Genomic DNA, 17,299 nt, shown 5'->3' with positions numbered 1-17,299 from the left:
AATAATCATGTTTTAAGGCCCGCTTTAAAAGAAATGAGTGTGTCAGCTGTCCTCATGTGTTCAGGAAGTTTGTTCCACATGTGAGAGACGTAGGAAGTTAAAGCAGCTTCACCCTGTTTGCTTCTGATTCTGGGAACACTAATAGTAAACCTCTCCACAGGCCTGCAGTTCAGCCGTAATGTGCTTCATCCCTCTTTGTGTTGGTGAGGACTCTGGCTGCAGCGTTCTGGATGAGCAGCAGCTGTATAACACACTTTTTACTGAGACTTTAAGCACACTGTTACAATAATCCAGCATGCTGAAAATAAATGTTTGAACAAGTTTCTATGCATCTTGTTCGGTCATAAATCATTTGATTCCGATGGTAGTAAGCTGATTTTGTTATTTTCTTCATGTGGTTGTTGGATTTCAAGTCTGAATTCATAGTTATACCCACATTTCTAGCTTGCTCATGTTGTCTTGAGTGACATGGAGTCAAGATGAGCACTGACCTTTAACCTTTCCTCTTTGAAGCCAAAAACAGTGACGTCCGTTTTTTTTTTTTTTCTGTATTAACAGGCTACACTTTACTTATGCCTCAATTTTCAAAAGAAATAATCTTCTCACCATTCTGTGTTGGAACGCCACAAGTGTGTTGCAGTTGCTGATGTCTTCCTGAAGAGGTCAGCGCTGGTCAGGTATTAAATTCAATCAGACTTTTTTTCCCGAGCAGAACAGTCTTTATTGAAAAAAGGGTCGAATTAAATGTCATTTTATTTCATTTAAAAAATAAAAAAAAATCACACTCTATGCACTGTAGGCAAAACTGAGAATCGCGAAAACTTAAAAAGCAGCAGTGTCTGAAAGGTATCTAAACCCTGCAGGCCCTGTCAGATCTCCTGTGAACAGAAATACCGTGAAGTTGCTTCCAGGTGTAAACATTTACTGGTCAGATATATACATCTTTAAACTGCTACGAAAGCATGTAAAGAAAGCTGTACAGTACATTGTGCAGTGAGAGTTGCATCTGTGACGATATACACATTTCATACACACCAGAATCCATCCAGCATTTATGATAATAATTGAACATTGGTTAAAACATGATTTGATTTAAAGGTAGAAAACATCTCCCCACAATAAATAACAACACCAAAACATGTAAACATATCCATAACTGAACTTCACTGAAGCCATTTGACACTTTAATTCAACCCAAAGATGACATGCATGTGCTGCCACACAATCATTTCAAATCTAAATATTGTAGATGTGTTATATAAAATCTTGTATCAAATTAAATCAAATGTTATGATATGATAACAACTACAAATCCTGTATGTTGTATATACTTGAGTGAAAGTTTTTAGGCCTCTCATTTAGATAAGAATGATTTTCTTCACACACGCCAACAGATATTTTAAGAAATCAGTCGGTCACATCCCGCCCTCTCACCCCCAAACTGTTGATACTTTACACGACAAAGTGTGGATGGAGTGTGAGTAAAAAATACAAGCTGCCGATTACTTCTCTTTCCTTTCAATCCCTTTCCACACGTTGAGCATTCCTGCAAAATCTACATTAAAGCATTATATATACATTAAAAAAAAAAAAACGACTATAATCAATGTGCGTGGTAATGTCCTCCAAAGCAGTCATTAATCTTTGTCATTGTCCTCTCAGCAAATCGGATCCTCCCTCGTTTCTTCAGGGAGGCCGTGTACTCGTTGGACTTGAGCTTGGAGTAGTAGTCAGAGAACTTGTTGAAGAGGATGGAAATTGGCAGGCCGTTGAGGATGATGCCAAAAGAGATGCAGACGAAAGCGAACATGCGGCCCAGTATGGTCTCGGGGTAGACGTCTCCGTAGCCCACGGTGGAGATGCTGACCTGCCGGGAAGTGAGGAGAGAGACGGGTCAAGAGTGAAGAAGCAGGCCATCGCGAATCAGTGCTCTCTTTATGCACCTTGTGAGCCCTGTTGTGTTGAAATACATCCAGAAATACTGCAACGTGTTGAGGAGCAGCACATGAGCCTGATGTGCTCAGGTTTGATGAAGTTCGGCTGTTTGTTTTTAAATAAAGATTAGAAGGACATCTACTTTGGGTTTTTTTTAAGAAGTTTACAAAGATTTTAATGTTTATTTTTGTTGTTCTGTTTGAGCATAAGAGCCTTTGGAGTTTGCATGTTCTTCTAAAGCTCCTACAGCTTCGTCACACAATTCAGAGACACAATTCAGTTAATTTCATCTCTAAATGTATTAAAAGTGTAAATGTATGTGTGGTTTATGTCTATAGGCTGATATCACAAGAAGTCCATGAGTGAACAAACGGACCCTGTCCCAATGGAGAATTGAAGAACATTCTGTAATACTGAACCCTGCGTGTCCATTCTGCTCTTCCCTTTATTACAGGGGGTTGTCACTGCTAGTCACTTCAACATGCTCCATAGATCTGGCTCATGTCTTCGAAAAATAAATCTTTAGCACCCGACCCAGGTTATCTGTTGGAAAAATGTTCTGCACGAGGTTTGTCAGTTCTTTGAAATTTGTGTGTTTTTTTCATCTGTATTTGTGTGACTGCGACCATAGTTCAAACAAAGTCACTATAGAAAATAGACAAATAGATCAGTAGAGGTGCCATAGCTGAGTTCTATCTGTTAAACATTGACATTTACTTCAACATAGATGTTAGAACGGTATCAAACATCATCAATTCAAATAAAAGAAGGAAGAAAGCATAGCTTATCAACCCTGTTGGGGAAATGACTGAACTCATCCTATTTATAGTTATCCTGAACTCCCTCTGCTTGGAGCAGTGGGCGGCCGCGGTGCGACGCCCGCGGAGCAGCTGAGGGGTCATGGGTCTTGTTCAGGGACCCACAGTGGGAACGGAAAAGATTCAAACCCGCAGACTTACAATCCTGAGTCTGACCTCCAGGCCTCCAGGCCTCCAGGGCCCCCGAGGAATTGAGCTTCGCCACATGGAAAAGCACAACCTGATATTAACACGACAAGACAACTGCCTTGCTTGTTGTCATGGTGTTTACAACCTGATGGAAATATTATGTCAGCCACAGTTTTCCTTTGAGTATTTGCTGTGAAATGCAGGGATTGTATATGTATAAATGGAAAAACAAAAACACTTCAGCACCACAAAAAAAGCTAATCATGATCATATTAGTGTAATTTTACTTTGTGCCTAATTGCACACAATTGAGTCGATTCACCTGATTAAATTATTCATTTACTGGATATAGTATCTGTTCCCTTTTAGCAGTAGATACACGCACTGCCCTTCCCTACAGTATGTTGCCTGTTAGACGACATGCGATGTATATATGTGCTCCCTCCTATGCAGAGGCGACACGATGTCTTAATTTCTATACGTCTTCCTGCTTGACAGCCAAACAACAGAACTGTGTGGTTTCCCAACCACACAGACCAAAACCTGTACAAATGTCTTTTAGGGTGTCCCTTGTCTTTTTCTTGTCCTTCACTAAGTTATCCTGCAAACAGCCGGCCAAACAAGACAATGACTCACATTTGCTCATCGAGCCTCATTCAATCCACCCATCAGTATCACTCAGAGGATTATCATTTCCTGGCCATGGATTAGGAGCAAGATTCCCCACCAGCTTTCAGAGGGAGGGGAGTGATCTGCTAATGGGTTTATCAGGGGAGACTCACTAAATCAATGTTTTGGGTGACAGATTGAATGATAACATTTCTTACATACTGAGGTTGAGGCTTTCTGTAGTTAAAAGTATCCCGTCAGATGAGAAAGGTGTCACGACTGAATTAGATGGCTAATATACACTTTACACTTTGGATCTACTGATTGACTTCACAGGTCAAATGTGTGCGAAAGCAAGAGGAGACGCATCCTGAAGCACAGCTGACCTCAATGAGTTTTGTAAGTCAGGTAGTGCTGTGGTGTAATCTAATAAAGTCAGTTCACACAGCATCCGAGAGTCACGTGAGCATTACAGAGAACAAAGCTTCCTTCTTTATATTAAGGGAGGTAACTTCAGGTCGCCATTGATTTGTGCAACATTCCTGCATCTTCTATCTTAATATTGACTTGTGTTCCATTTTAAATCATTTTGTCCGGTTGTAGCTCTTATGGCCTCTCCTCCTACGTATGGTTCGTTGTCCTGATTTCTATTGAGCACTTTCAGCTGCACTTTGTATTTATGTAGTACACTTTATACACAGATTATTTGATATTTATATTATTTTTTATCTTTAACAACATGCTTTATTCCATCTGACCCTGGTTGTTTACTCTAAGGAAACGTGGAATTGGGAATAATGATAATGATAATTGTGATTATAGAAATATTTTTGATGCATATGTGATATACTTACATAAATAGATTATAGACAGGTAACTTTGTTCATTGTGAAGCTGCAAATATTCCCTCTTCTCTCCCAGAGGGAGTAACTGTGATTGAGCACATCGAACAAACACATTTATTTCAATGTATTTAGCTCCAGTAGCCAATTTAATGAAAAGGACTAACTGCGTTTCACTTATTTTAATCAACCAGCATATATTATATATTTTTAAGCTTGAGATAAACAGAGTCACGTAGTAATATGGAATTCTTTTCGGTCTCTATCACGTTCAATTGTGCTTAACTTGATGATTACCCTGAGCCGTGCAGCCAATCATTTGTTAGTTTTTGGAAGTTGGTTTGGGAGCATGTTGCTGATGGTGGCCTGCAGGCTGCCAATTCCCCGTCACTCTTCTACATACTTTTAAAATCATAAATGGCTCTTGAGTTTCCCCAAAATTCAGATTCATAGTCACATTCTTTGGCCTACCGATGATGATGATGCAAAACACCCCCTGGTTAAACTTTAACTGGACCCAAGCAAAATGGTCCACAAGTTGATGAGAAGGAATTTGTGCCTTTCCAAACATGCACTTACTGCTGCCCACCACCAGGCATGAGGAATGCTGGTGAAGTTGGTCTGCGGCATGTCGTGCTCCACTGTGAAGACCATGGCAGAGAAGGTGAAGATGCCCATGGCGATGAAGAGGAAGAGGCAGCCCACTTGCTGGTAACACTGCCGCAGGGTGAAGCCGAACGCCCGCAGACCGGTGGAGTGACGCGCCAGCTTCAAGATACGGAAGATCCGCATCAGCCTCATGATCCTCAGCACCTGCCCCAGCTTCCCCACCTGCCCCACCGCCTGCATGTCGGCCTCGTGCTTCACGTAGTTATCGTGGTTGTCGAAGAACTCAAGCACCGCCTGCAGGTACTGGGGCAGGATGGCGATCAGGTCCACGGTGTTGAGCACGCTCCTGCTGAAGGATTTAAGGTCAGGCGTGGATATGAGCCGCAGCAGGTACTCCGCAGTGAAGAAGGCGATGCACATGGACTCCACGTATTCCCAGTAGGTTTTCCCGCTCAGCTGACCCGCAGCGGACCGGTACTGCATCTCGTTCACCGTGTTCAGGGTCATGGCCACCAGGGAGATCAGCACAAACAGGCTGGAGGCTACGGCCATCAGTTTGGCTTTGATGGATGAGAAAGGCTTCTCCATCAGGTTCCAGATGGCTCGGCGCTCGTGGCCCAGGATCATGTCTTGAAACAGCTCCTCGTTCTCCTCGATCTCCACCTCCGCCTCCAGCTCCCGCTGGATCTTCAGCTGCTGGTTCAGCTCGTCCTGCCTCTCCTCGAAGGAGATGCGGCAGCAGCGGTGGGTGTTCTTGATCCTCACGCCCCAGTAGTTGATCTCCTCCAGGAAGTTTCGGGGACACAACTCGTCTTTGATCCACAGCACTCCCGTCCTGTAGAAGTTGAATATGCTGTGGAAAACGTCCGGGTCCCTGTCGAAGAAAAACTCATTGTTGGTCACCGAGTAGTCGTCGCACAGGTCAAGCTTCATGTTGTGGTCTGTGTAGGTGGCCAGGCGTCCTATCCTGGTCTTGGGGTACTTTGCTGCCATCTTGTAGGCGATCTGGTAGGGTTTCCCTCCCACGTTGATGTTGATCACGTAGTTCTTCTTGGAGAGATTGATCTGCTTGGAGAAGCCAAACACGACGTTGTCGTCCTCTTCATCTTCGTACTCGGCGTAGATGTCGTAGATGTCTCTGCTCAGCTCCTGCATGGAGTTCCATGTCTTCACGCAACTCTCCTTCGCCAGCGGGTAAACGAGCTCCGAGGGTCTCCGATTAATTTCGGAATCTGTGACTTTGTAGTTGGGGAAGAGGCTCTGCCTCCTGTTGAATATGTTGACCTTCTTGGTGCTCCCCATATTGATGCCCCCCAGGCTACACCGCAGACTGAGCACTCAGACCGGCCAGCATTACTGCTGTCTAATACCCCCTTCACCTAAGCATGGAGGACATGAGCAGGATGCCTCATGGCCCCATTAATGTTGCTGACTGAGAGGATCCTCGTGCTTACAGGACATCTAAATACTCTGATCCTCTGCTGAGCTGCTGCGCTGACATGACGTTGCCTGTGTGGCTCCTCAACAAATGACAACTATAGGAATACACTCACTTTTAACAACAACGTAATGAAGACGTCATTGTGCCTACCTGTGTTATGTGGATCAATTTAAAGACCTTTGAGGGTTTTTTTTTCTTCTTTTATTCACAGAAAGCATGAGCACCGTGTCATGCATTAATCTTTTTGAAATCCCTGCAGATTATTCAAGAAGTCCTATTGGTTGACCAGGCAATACGATTGCATGTCTTTTCTTGTTTTCTAAAGAAATCAGCCTAAATAACCCAACATTTACTTACTTACTGATAAATTGTACTGATTACAAACACTTTGCACATACATATATTGGTGTGGGGTGTCTCTTTTTGGACTCATACTTATTTGTGTTGTTATTCTGCAGGGGCTTCAGATTTCTATAGTGGGGGGAAACAAAGGAGGATGGGTGGATGCATAAAAGAGGATAAGGGCTTTAAGCATTGGCCTACTTCCAGATTGGGAGGGGGTGCAGGTTTCTTCAGACATGATGTGATTCAATGCAGCGTGCACTGAAAGCAATCTTTCTTTTTTAAGGTTAAACCTTGTGAAACCCATCGGCTTCAATGCTGTAAAACAACATGACACGTTATTCCAACGAATGAGGGATTTTTAACCCGGTGGAACATTTACTCAACAAAAATCTACAGTTTCCCAAACATGGAATCCTCTTATTGGACATCAGATTATTGCCTGGCTGATTACGAGAACAGGGCATCCAGGGCCACAACATACATTTAAAATAAAACCCTTATTCTCCCTCCAAGTGCGAGCCAGCACTGAGTGGCTCACAGAGCTCAGGATTGAACTCATCAATGATGTGGCATTTAAATACAGTTAAAAGACTTAAGGTAGTCTTGTTAGGGCAGTGTGTCACCCCAGACATGGTACCTACGAAGGAATGAGGCCAAAATCTAAAAGAGGGAAGAATAAATGAATAGAAATTGAAACTTAACATTCAAACTTGATATGATATGATATGTTTAATCAGTATTGGGCACAACTCCCTTACAAAATGAAATGTTGTTTACAAACAATAAATAAAAGTGACTTATACTGGATGCATTGGGTCAAAGTTGAAAATAAAGATGACTATGAGTGCAAGAGCTTTATACGTACAGAGCATTATACGTGAATGTAGTGCCAAGATATTTCATATTCTTTCATATTTTCATGTTTCAGGGGTGTCCAAACTGTTTTTGATGACAATCAAGATTGTCTCTTCATATCTGGTTTTAATTATTAACTAAACTAATTAAACTATTATTATTCCTTTGATTTTTTTTTGATGCCAGAAGTTAGGAGCTAACCATACTTAAGACAAATGTGCCACTTAACACAATATTTATTATGAGTCAGACGGCAAACGGCGATCACTCCACACATTACGTAGTTTGTACGTGTGCTACCCGGTCATACTGCCAACATAAGTTAAACATAGGAATTAAATGTCACAATTATTTACTTTGTTTTAGCTAAACAATAAAATGTACATTTTAAGACAGATGGTACAGCCCATCCAAAATCTGTCTCACGGCCATGAGTGGCCTGAGGGTTGGATTTTAAATGTGAATAAATTAATCAAATGAAGGAATTAGATGTAGTGGTTCACTGATTGTGAGCAGCAGATACTCGTCTGACGCAAAGATGTTGTCATTTTACTACTCCTGCATACAACAGCTATCTATAGATAGGACTGTGGTTACCATCGACTCAACATTTGTTTTGATGTGAGTTTACCAAATTTAATGGTTAAATAATAGTAATATGGGACAGTCCATGAAGCTTTTATTCATATATGTAAAGCAAATTTGCTTCTAACTTGCCTTTCAGGAAACAAACTGATACGGCCTACCTCCGAGAAAAAAAGAAAAAAAAGGACTATATTAACAATAAAATGTGCTGTGAAGTTTGAAGTAAAACTGCAGGAGGATATAATTTGTGGTCGTTTAAATTGGATCAACTTATTTTTTCGAATCCTTAATAAAAGGAATATTCAGTGTTATTTTCACATGAAAGTCAAATGGCCCGCCTTTCAGTGAGGTTGTTATTCACAATCTGTAAATTTATAGATGGTACAGGTTGAAATGTAGTTTCCACAACACGAACTGAATCACATTGACTGATTTATCAGATTATTAGAACAGCCAGAAAAGGCCACATCTACTCTCATACAGAAGCAGAATAAAAGCAGGGTGATGTGTCCCAGAATGTTTCATTCTGCTTTTCTTTGACATGTTTAAATCTGATTTTTGAAGCCCTTGAACAATACAAACAATCTTGTGTCATGATGTACATTAAATCTGTGGGGTTTTTTTCAGTGGGGGTTTTAAAACCAGTCGAGTTGCATGAGACACGGATAAAAAAACAACAACTTTTCATAGATATTAATTAAAGACTGAGAACTGATGCCACAGCACTTTGGGATGGTCGTTGCTCACAATCTTTTTCTCATGGTTGTTATTACGCAAGAGATGAACAAAGTTAATTCGCATTTGAAGTCGGCATTTGTTAGGTCATTGATCCAGGAATCCTTCAGGAAGCAGAGCAGCAAAACGAGACATTCATCCCTCTTTGTGTTTCACAGGGATTAGAATCATCTACTCTGAAGATCTATGTTTTCCTTCCCGTCGCAGCATGTCTTACAGATGAAATTTACTAAAGTCTCTTTGTAAAGCTGCTTAGTAAAACAAGTATGTGGGTTATAATCCCTTCTATGGGCTGGTAAAGCCTCGAGCTGTATACATTCTATGTTATTTACGGCTGAAAACAAAATCCAAACACGGATTGTTCAGTAACAATGGTAGTGTGTGGGCCGACCTCACGCTGATGAAATTATACAAATACAGGGTCGGATCAAATTATCCAGCACTGACCTTCATTGTGGGGCTGGGTAAAACCAAAAGATCTCAAAACAAAGACAATAATTAGGACTTACTTGGTTTGGGTTTTTTTGGGGGTTTTTTCATATCTCGTTTGAAAAACTTTAAATATAGTGACAAAATGGAAAGTAATTTTAGTTAGACTCTAAAAAACACATTATACAATTAACTGAAAACACACATTCAGTAACAAAATAAAAACTTGGGAGGGAAAACAGAAAAGACAGAAAGTAAGAGAGTGGTGGGTCCCTTAATCCAAACGCAGAGAAGAATAAACGTGGCCACTAATGATTGTAAAACTTCTTGGAGTTATCCCAAGAAAGGTCACAAAGACCCAAAAGAACATCCCGTCTTTTCTTTCTTTAAAAAGAAGATTACATCACGGAGCCACTGACGACTCAATGGAATTTTAGTCATCTTATAGTAAAATAGGAGACGGCATCTTGCAAATAAAAGAAGTGAAAGCTTAGATCTCTAAATGCATGGATGTGTGGCTTTTACAATCATTTCAGCAACAACATGGAGATTGAAGTCTGTTCCTCTGGAAACATACTGTCACAGTAGATCTGATAATGCTTTTTTTTTTTTAATTATCATTTTTATTCTTGCTCTGAAAGTGCTCCTGTGAGCTGCATTTGACGGGAGGCGTGAGGAAAAAGACCATCCAAGTCTCTCATGGAGACATTCTGATATTGTCCTGAGGAATTACTCATGAATGACTCAACTCTGTTCACACTAAAGCCAAAGATTTGTGAAGTGTTAAAAAACATGACTCAAAGGAGGTGGTACCGAGTGTTACATTTCAAGTTTGGACTGAAAGTTAAAAATGAGGCACAATGAGGGACTCAAGAGAAAATACAATACAATGTCTGTTATTAGGCAGTTTGCCGTGTATAATATAGTATAATCTAAGTGTACGAAGAGTTGAATCACTGTTCGGTCTGTTAAGCAGATAATACGTGAAAATGTAGATCGAAATATGGTCCAATATTTTGTTCCGAGCGGAGATGTGCTGCAGGATCAAATACAGACCAATACTGCAGATTATTGTAGGTCAGTTCAGACATACAGTTTCTAAAGTATCCAAGGAATAAAGTCAAATATTCTTTGCTTTTAATTCAAAAGTATTTGAAACAAAGACAAAATTTAACCATGTACACGAAAACAAATGTAAAAATAAAATAAGAGTAGTTGTGGCTAAATTACCTTCAGCTGATTTCATGTTGTATTTTGTCTCAGGTACTTGTCCTTTGCCTGATATTTAATTTTTACAATGTCACTTTTTCGATGAAAACATTCATTATTATTGGATGAACATTTATACTCTTATCACAGGTCAAATTTTCAGTTAGGAAAGACAAGGAAGGTCATTTGTGTTGTTTTTGTTTTAGGATTTACAACAAAAAGTTTGCAATTACAACCCTGTGACTGGTCACCTATAAAACCCACCCCTCTATCCAGCTTCTACACAACGTTGTTATTTAAACCCAAGTGCAGGTTCGTATTTCCAGGAAAATCTTGGTGTCGAGAGAAGGAACATCACTCACACAGGTGAAATTATGCAACGATATCCTCACTATGAGAGCATTAGCCACCATAACGCTGAGCGGCCTAACTAGAATCAGCAAGTGAATAATAACAAGCAGTGGTGAAGTGATTAACTACATGTGGGTTTAAATAACTGTCTCATAATGAAACCAAATTCTAAAATATTACAAAAGCTTTTGTTGAATGTCACTTTTTGTTATTCTGAGTAAATAACTATCATACGGAGCCTTAAATATGACATCAGAAATAAAACTTTTTTAAAATACTTTTTTGAGACAATGAAATAATAATTTGTATACTAATTCAAGACTACAAAATAATTATTCGTAGCCGCAAAATACTAATTTGAGGCCAAGAAATACTGTTTTGTAGATATGAAATACCAATTTGAGGCCATAAAATAGTAATATGTGGAAACTAAATACTAGTTTGAGGCCACAAAATACTTATTTGAAGCCATGAAGTATTATTTTGGGGCAACAAAATATTAATTTCAGGTCACAAAATACTAATTTGAGGCCCCGAAATAAAAACGAATACTAATTTGAGGCCCCGAAATAACAACTAATTCTAATTTGAGGCTACAAAATACTATTTTGTGGCCACAAAATATTAATTTGAAGCCATGAAATATTGATTTGAGACCATGAAAATAGTATGTCAAGAACACAAAGTATTAATTTGTTTCCTCAAATTAGATATTCGAGACCATGAAATACAAATTTTTGAACAGAAAATATTAATTTAATCTCTGTAAATGTGTGTTTTTCCTGGAGTGTTTCTGATCAGGTTCTCACTGGACTATTTATTGCACATCCTCACCAAAAACTCCAGAGGTGTTGCAGTGCAGGGCCTGACAGAGCTCAGAGGTCTGTGTCAAGTTAGATTATCTACACTAACACCACAGATTATCAGATCATCAGATTGTGTGGAAATAAAAGCGTCCCAACTACTTCCATCAAGACGACCCGTTTATTGAGGAATAAGACAGAAAAGTTTGCGTAGCTTAACCACACATGAGAAATAGTTGAAATAGTAGTTTAAATATTTCACTTGCTGCTATATTGGAAGAAACAGCAGTGTAATTCTTACGATATGGAAAAAGTTTATTCCTACGAACCAAAACTTTTATTTTGACAATCCCGAGCGGAAGTCTTTTACGTGGTTAGCCTCATTTGCTAAAAAGAAAATCGTTGTTTTTTTTTTTTAAAGGAAACCAAGGTTGTTGGGGTCTGGTGCGGGCATAGCAGGTGGAAGGTAGGTCCAAACTAATTTTCCGACATTTGTTTTCCCGGCACCGCTTGTATTTTTATCCCTTGCGTGCTTTTTGTTGCGCCGCTTGTCGCTTATGTTAGCGGAAATGAAGCTGCGGCTAGCCGGCTAGCTGGGAGCTAACGGGGCTAACGGTACCGAGTCCCGGTGCTCCGGGATGTGACTCCGGTTTCTCCGGTTATGGGAGCCCAATGTGAATGAGCGAGTAAGTGCAGGGAGAGGTGTGCAAAAGCTACACATTGTCGCTGTCGTTTCGAATCTTTACCAGTGCAGTGGCGAATATTTACTGTGAATGTCTGTGGGGGCAATAAGGCAGTTATGCCCCCCCTCCTCCCAGGACGTCACAACAGTCAGTTTCCCTGTGAAGTAAGTCTTTATCCTGGGTCATGTTGCTCCTCAAAGTGTTTTATACAATCTGGAACTTATTCAACTACTTGGCTCATATCTGCAACTTGCTTCTGAACTTTAGCTGCTCCTCTTAAGTTGTCCCTAATCTTACATCTCGTGTGTCTTTGTGTCATGGTTGTCACATTAAGTTAAAATAATTCAACTCAGCAGTGTTAACACTTGTGGTGTAATTTGTTGGTCAAGACCAAAGTTTAAATAAGTTTGCTTTTCAACCTGAGTCACTAGATTTTAGTTTTTTTGATATAACTAATAAAACAATTCATTGTGATGGTATTCATGTTTGATCAATACATTGACTCTTCGTTTTCAGTTAAGAAGTTGTTATTGTATTTCATTGATCGAAGATCGAAGACCACATCCTGTCCGGATGTGGCGCTTCTAACGTTTCCAGCATCCTTTGTTTAGTCCTGGTTTTGGTTTGTGGTGTGTTCACAGTTCATTAAAACTGGCCCAGCGTTGGTTTGGAGCCACACTGAGGTCTGTTATTCACACTTCCAGTCCACTTGTTTGGCTTGCATTAAGAGAGGAGACACACTGTGTGATTTCTGACCTGTTCCAGATGAAAGATAAGGAATCACTCCAGAAAGGTGGTCTTGTGTTGTGAAAATGGTGAGATTTGCGGATCACTGTTGTCATGGCTTTGGGACCAAAGATAGCCTGAGATCATCTTCTGACAGTAGCTGTGTTTACGTGTTCATTTTTTATTTTTTTGTCAATGTGATTGCATTCTTTCTAATCAGATTATCCCCTTGACTTGGACACTGAATAAAGTGGTCAGATGTGCAGGTATTGCATGCACCAAGACTATTCGATCCAGTCAGTGGATCGATCGCTACCATGACATGGTACATGATCCTATTTCTCACTTTACCAGGGAGTCAGACAGATGGATTTGTTAGCTAAACCAAGCTTCACATGTCAAGCGTGTTGTGTCTCTTTTGAATCTGTAATACCAAAGAAACAATCCCTTTGTTCAGAGGTTTGGGGGTTTTTTTCCCAAGTTTTTTTTCATGATGTAGCAGTTTTGTCTCCTGCATCACCCAGTTCTGCTTCGTCATCATTGTTATTTTCAATAGGCCCTCTCTGAAGTGTCAAATAGTAATGCCACATAGCAGGCACGTAAACAAACCTCCATCAGCAGGAATCAATCCAACATACTGTTTACATGGACTCTGATTAGATCATAATCAAGGTTAGTCTCCCTCCTTTGATCAGGTCATTATTTGAAGCAGACAGGACCAATATAATCAGATAGATGTGTTTACATGACACCATTTCAATCCGATCAGTAAAATTGGATTAATTGTTGTTAATGTCACTGCAACTGCTGTCACTGACAAAGTGCTGCCTCCAAATACCACTCAGTGTGATTGGTGCTATTTAAAACTGATAGAAATGTAGCAGAGAAAATTGCAAGACACTGTCACTACTTGAAAATGATGGTTTACTAATTATTATGTAAATGCTGTAAAAATGAACATTCTCAGTCTTCTTTATACAAACATTTTCTCCTGCACATATATAGTAGGAGAAGAACTACTCACTTTTTGGTTGGCGTCATACATTTTCCTCCTGATTGTATGAGTAGTGTACTTAGAGGCCTTTCACATTCAGATAGTCTGGGACTTGGTTCACTTGAAGGGGAGCTGAGAATTTTTACACCTGCATTTGGTTCGGGTGGCGTTCACATTCACTTTTGAGACTGAATCAAACCCCCTGGAAAATGTAACGCAATTACAATAGATGCTGGTTTGGAGGTGCTGTCGCAAGAAACAAACACCAGAGAGGAAGTCAAGAAGAAACACGGCTCATTGATTGGTCCAGACCGAAACCAGGGGTACGTCCGAATTGTCCCTCCTAACTCCTTATCTATCCACTTCTCCTTCACCCCGGAAGTGTTTTGTATGGCAGCCATGATAAGGACTGTCCAAATAAGCAAAGGAAAGGAGGCTCGTTGCTTCCTTTAGAGCCTCCTTTAGCCTAGGAACCCCTAATGCATCCTTTAGCAAATGAGGCGTGCTCATGTTGCCCCACAAGTCCTTGTGGCGACAACATTCAAAGGGACCCGCTCATACGAGCGTTCAGGGAAACTCACGATGTCGGAAAAAGGGAGCAGATCATATCAGTTACCAAAGCAATAATCTGCCTTGAACAACTTTAAATCATATAAAATCCAAATGCGCTTTTTGTAGTCCATTTTCGGAAACTTGGACGTCACTAACTTGCGCCGCCGTCGGATTATTATGACATCACTATGTGAAAGTGCAGTCCGACTGCCACACCAACTTGATCGCCTTTCACTAACTCCTTTAAGAAGCCTCCTAACACCTTTCCTTAACCCCGTGACGTCATCCACGGGGTTAAGGTAAAGTCGATCGATAAGGAGATAGGAGGGACTTTTTGGATGTACCCCAGAAGTCCCGCCTCTTTAGCCCATGGTGGCTAGGCTAGTTCGCTCGTGGCTAATGGTTAGCCACAAACAACCATGATATTATATAGTCTTCAGACCAGATATCAATGAGTGCATTTTTCACTACTTTATGTCTTAATCACTACGCCACGTCGGCCCGGGAGATATTTTCCAACTTTGGCCCTGTTTACACGACAACGTTTCACGTGACAACACCTAATCCGCTAAAAAAAGGAGTGCGTTTACACTGCAGCAGCGGACACAGAGACAACGATGTAGTTAGTATTCCGGGCCACTGGAGGGCGCTGTTGCTTGATTTTGTAATGAAACTACACAGACGTGAACAGAGAACAATACACTATAAACGTGATGAAAATGGAGAGCACCCGACATCCACATGGACTGATGGCACATCGGATGCTATCGGGGGTGAGTCTCAACTATTAAACTACTGATCTGGACGATTGAAAACTAGAATATGGACCGTGGGTCGTACCACTACTCGGCCGCCATGTTTGTTTACAACTGAATGAGCAGGAGGGAGGTGGAGAGATGTGCATGCGCAGTAACAGGCTCTGTAGCCTCCATCAGTCTCTGCAGGAGGGATTTGTGCCGTGAAAGAATCTTTCCACCTTGGGAGCCGGATTAAAAACTTTGAGTGCATCTGCAAACTGGTGCCGTGGAAACGGACCCCCCAAAAGTGAAGAACGTTTTGCGGATACACTCTAATTCGTTGTCGTGTAAACGGGGCCTTTATCTTGTGTGTCTGCTTGTTCTGATTCACGTAATTAGCATTTTGTTTACTACACAGAATCCTCCCCCCTGTCGCCTCACCCTGCCCGCTAGAAAGATGGCTTGTAAACGAACCGAGAATTAGCATTTGAAGGGGATCAGAGATCGCTTCTTGGCTCCGGTTCAGAGTTTGTGGGAGTGTTCACGTCGCCCAAACGAAACAGTTTTTCCCTGGAGAGAACTCCGGTCCGGATCAAACAGGGGGAAGTGAACACGCCCTTGCAGGATGACGTAGATATGTATTGACGTAGCAGTTCACAGCAGTTGCTACATCAAACAGTCAACTTTATTGTTGTTACTAAAATCTTACAAGTTGGTATAATGAGATATTAGCGAGCCCATTCTTTTCACTCTGCTTATGTTATGGATCACACCTCCTGGCTCAGGGCTTTCTAGTCTGACACGTATCCTAGAAAGATACACCAAACAACCGAAAAGAGATGCAAAATATATACTAACGACCGCAAAGATGCAAGTTGGCAACAGAAAGACGCAAAACAGAATTAAGCATGGAAAGATAATAGAGAAATCTAAACTGACCACAGTTGAGACAAACAAATGGTCAGAATGAGATGCAGAGTGATTGGAATCTTGTGCAAAACCAGCAAGAGGAAACAGAAATCCTGAAAAGCACAATCATAAACCAAAAATGATGGTACTGGCCAGTCGTAGTGATGAAGGGCCGCTGACCATCATGTTTTATTCGTCTCTCTGAACACACTGATTGCAATGGTTGGCCCATTATCAGGCTTTCTTTAGAGATTGATGATAACATATTTATTCAATTCAGTTGTGTCAAAGCTGGCAGACATCCAAGTACTGTAGGACAGTGGACCTTGAGAACTGAGACTGGACACCGCTCTTCTAGAGACATTAATCATGTGTAATTGCTGAGACTGTCTGTCACTATGTCATTTCAAAAAGCTATTTTCCCCTTCAGTTTAGTGCAGCTCATTTAAAAACTTGGGACTAGTTCATTATCTCTCACATACAGAAGGTACGAAGAAAAGAAATTCCGGAAAAGATCCCAAATTAAGTAGGACAGCCATAAATTGTGTCGGCTTTTTTGTCTGTTTCAGTCTGGATGTCTCAGTACCCAAACTTAATCAAATAAGAATGTAAGTTTTCAACAATGCTGTTTGTTTTCTAAGTTAAAATATTAGAATGATTAGTCACATCACTGACCACTGCAGTTAGTGCATACTACAGATTTATTTCCAAACCTTTCCTCCTTTTGTGTGGGTAAGCAGGAACACTAGGTCATGTCTTTTGATGCATGTCCAGCAAAAAAAGATTTTCTTTATATTTTAAAAATGGTCATTTTGCATCTTCACTATCTGGCGTGGAGAGATTTAGAACAAGTGCACCTTGCAGAATGTACTCTGACCTTCGCTCACAGCTCTACATATAAGACGGCAAAACCAAAAGCTTTAGCTGGCACTCCACTGCTGACTTTACACATTCACACGAGTTAACGACTTTGCTTTACTCCAAAACACACGAGGAAGCTGCT

The 17,299-nt window shown here is 40.7% G+C and overlaps 1 protein-coding gene across 1 annotated transcript; it reads right to left on the bottom strand.

Annotated features, from left to right (window-relative positions):
* Positions 1-703: 703 nt before the first annotated feature.
* Positions 704-6,378, bottom strand: LOC308111784 (potassium voltage-gated channel subfamily V member 2-like). Its single transcript, XM_080466809.1, has 2 exons — positions 4,913-6,378; positions 704-1,867 (listed from the first exon to the last, which is right to left on the bottom strand). The coding sequence occupies exons 1-2, from the start codon at positions 6,242-6,244 to the stop codon at positions 1,604-1,606; spliced, it is 1,596 nt and encodes a 531-aa protein (XP_080322935.1). The 5' UTR covers positions 6,245-6,378; the 3' UTR covers positions 704-1,603.
* Between the last annotated feature and the right edge of the window lie 10,921 nt (positions 6,379-17,299).

The sequence above is a fragment of the Lipophrys pholis genome, assembly GCF_963383615.2.
Source record: "Lipophrys pholis genome assembly, chromosome: 7".
In the NCBI taxonomy this organism is placed as follows: Eukaryota; Metazoa; Chordata; class Actinopteri; order Blenniiformes; family Blenniidae; genus Lipophrys; species Lipophrys pholis.
The sequence above is the reverse complement of the archived record's forward strand: the minus strand, read 5'-3'. Positions and strand labels throughout refer to the sequence as shown.

Coding starts and splice junctions, on each gene's coding strand:
- LOC308111784 (XM_080466809.1), bottom strand. CDS start 6,244: ATGGGGAGCACCAAGAAGGTCAACATATTCAACAGGAGGCAGAGCCTC. Junction 1,868..4,912: donor ATGCCTGGTGGTGGGCAGCA/GTAAGTGCATGT, acceptor ACTTCCCGGCAG/GTCAGCATCTCCACCGTGGG.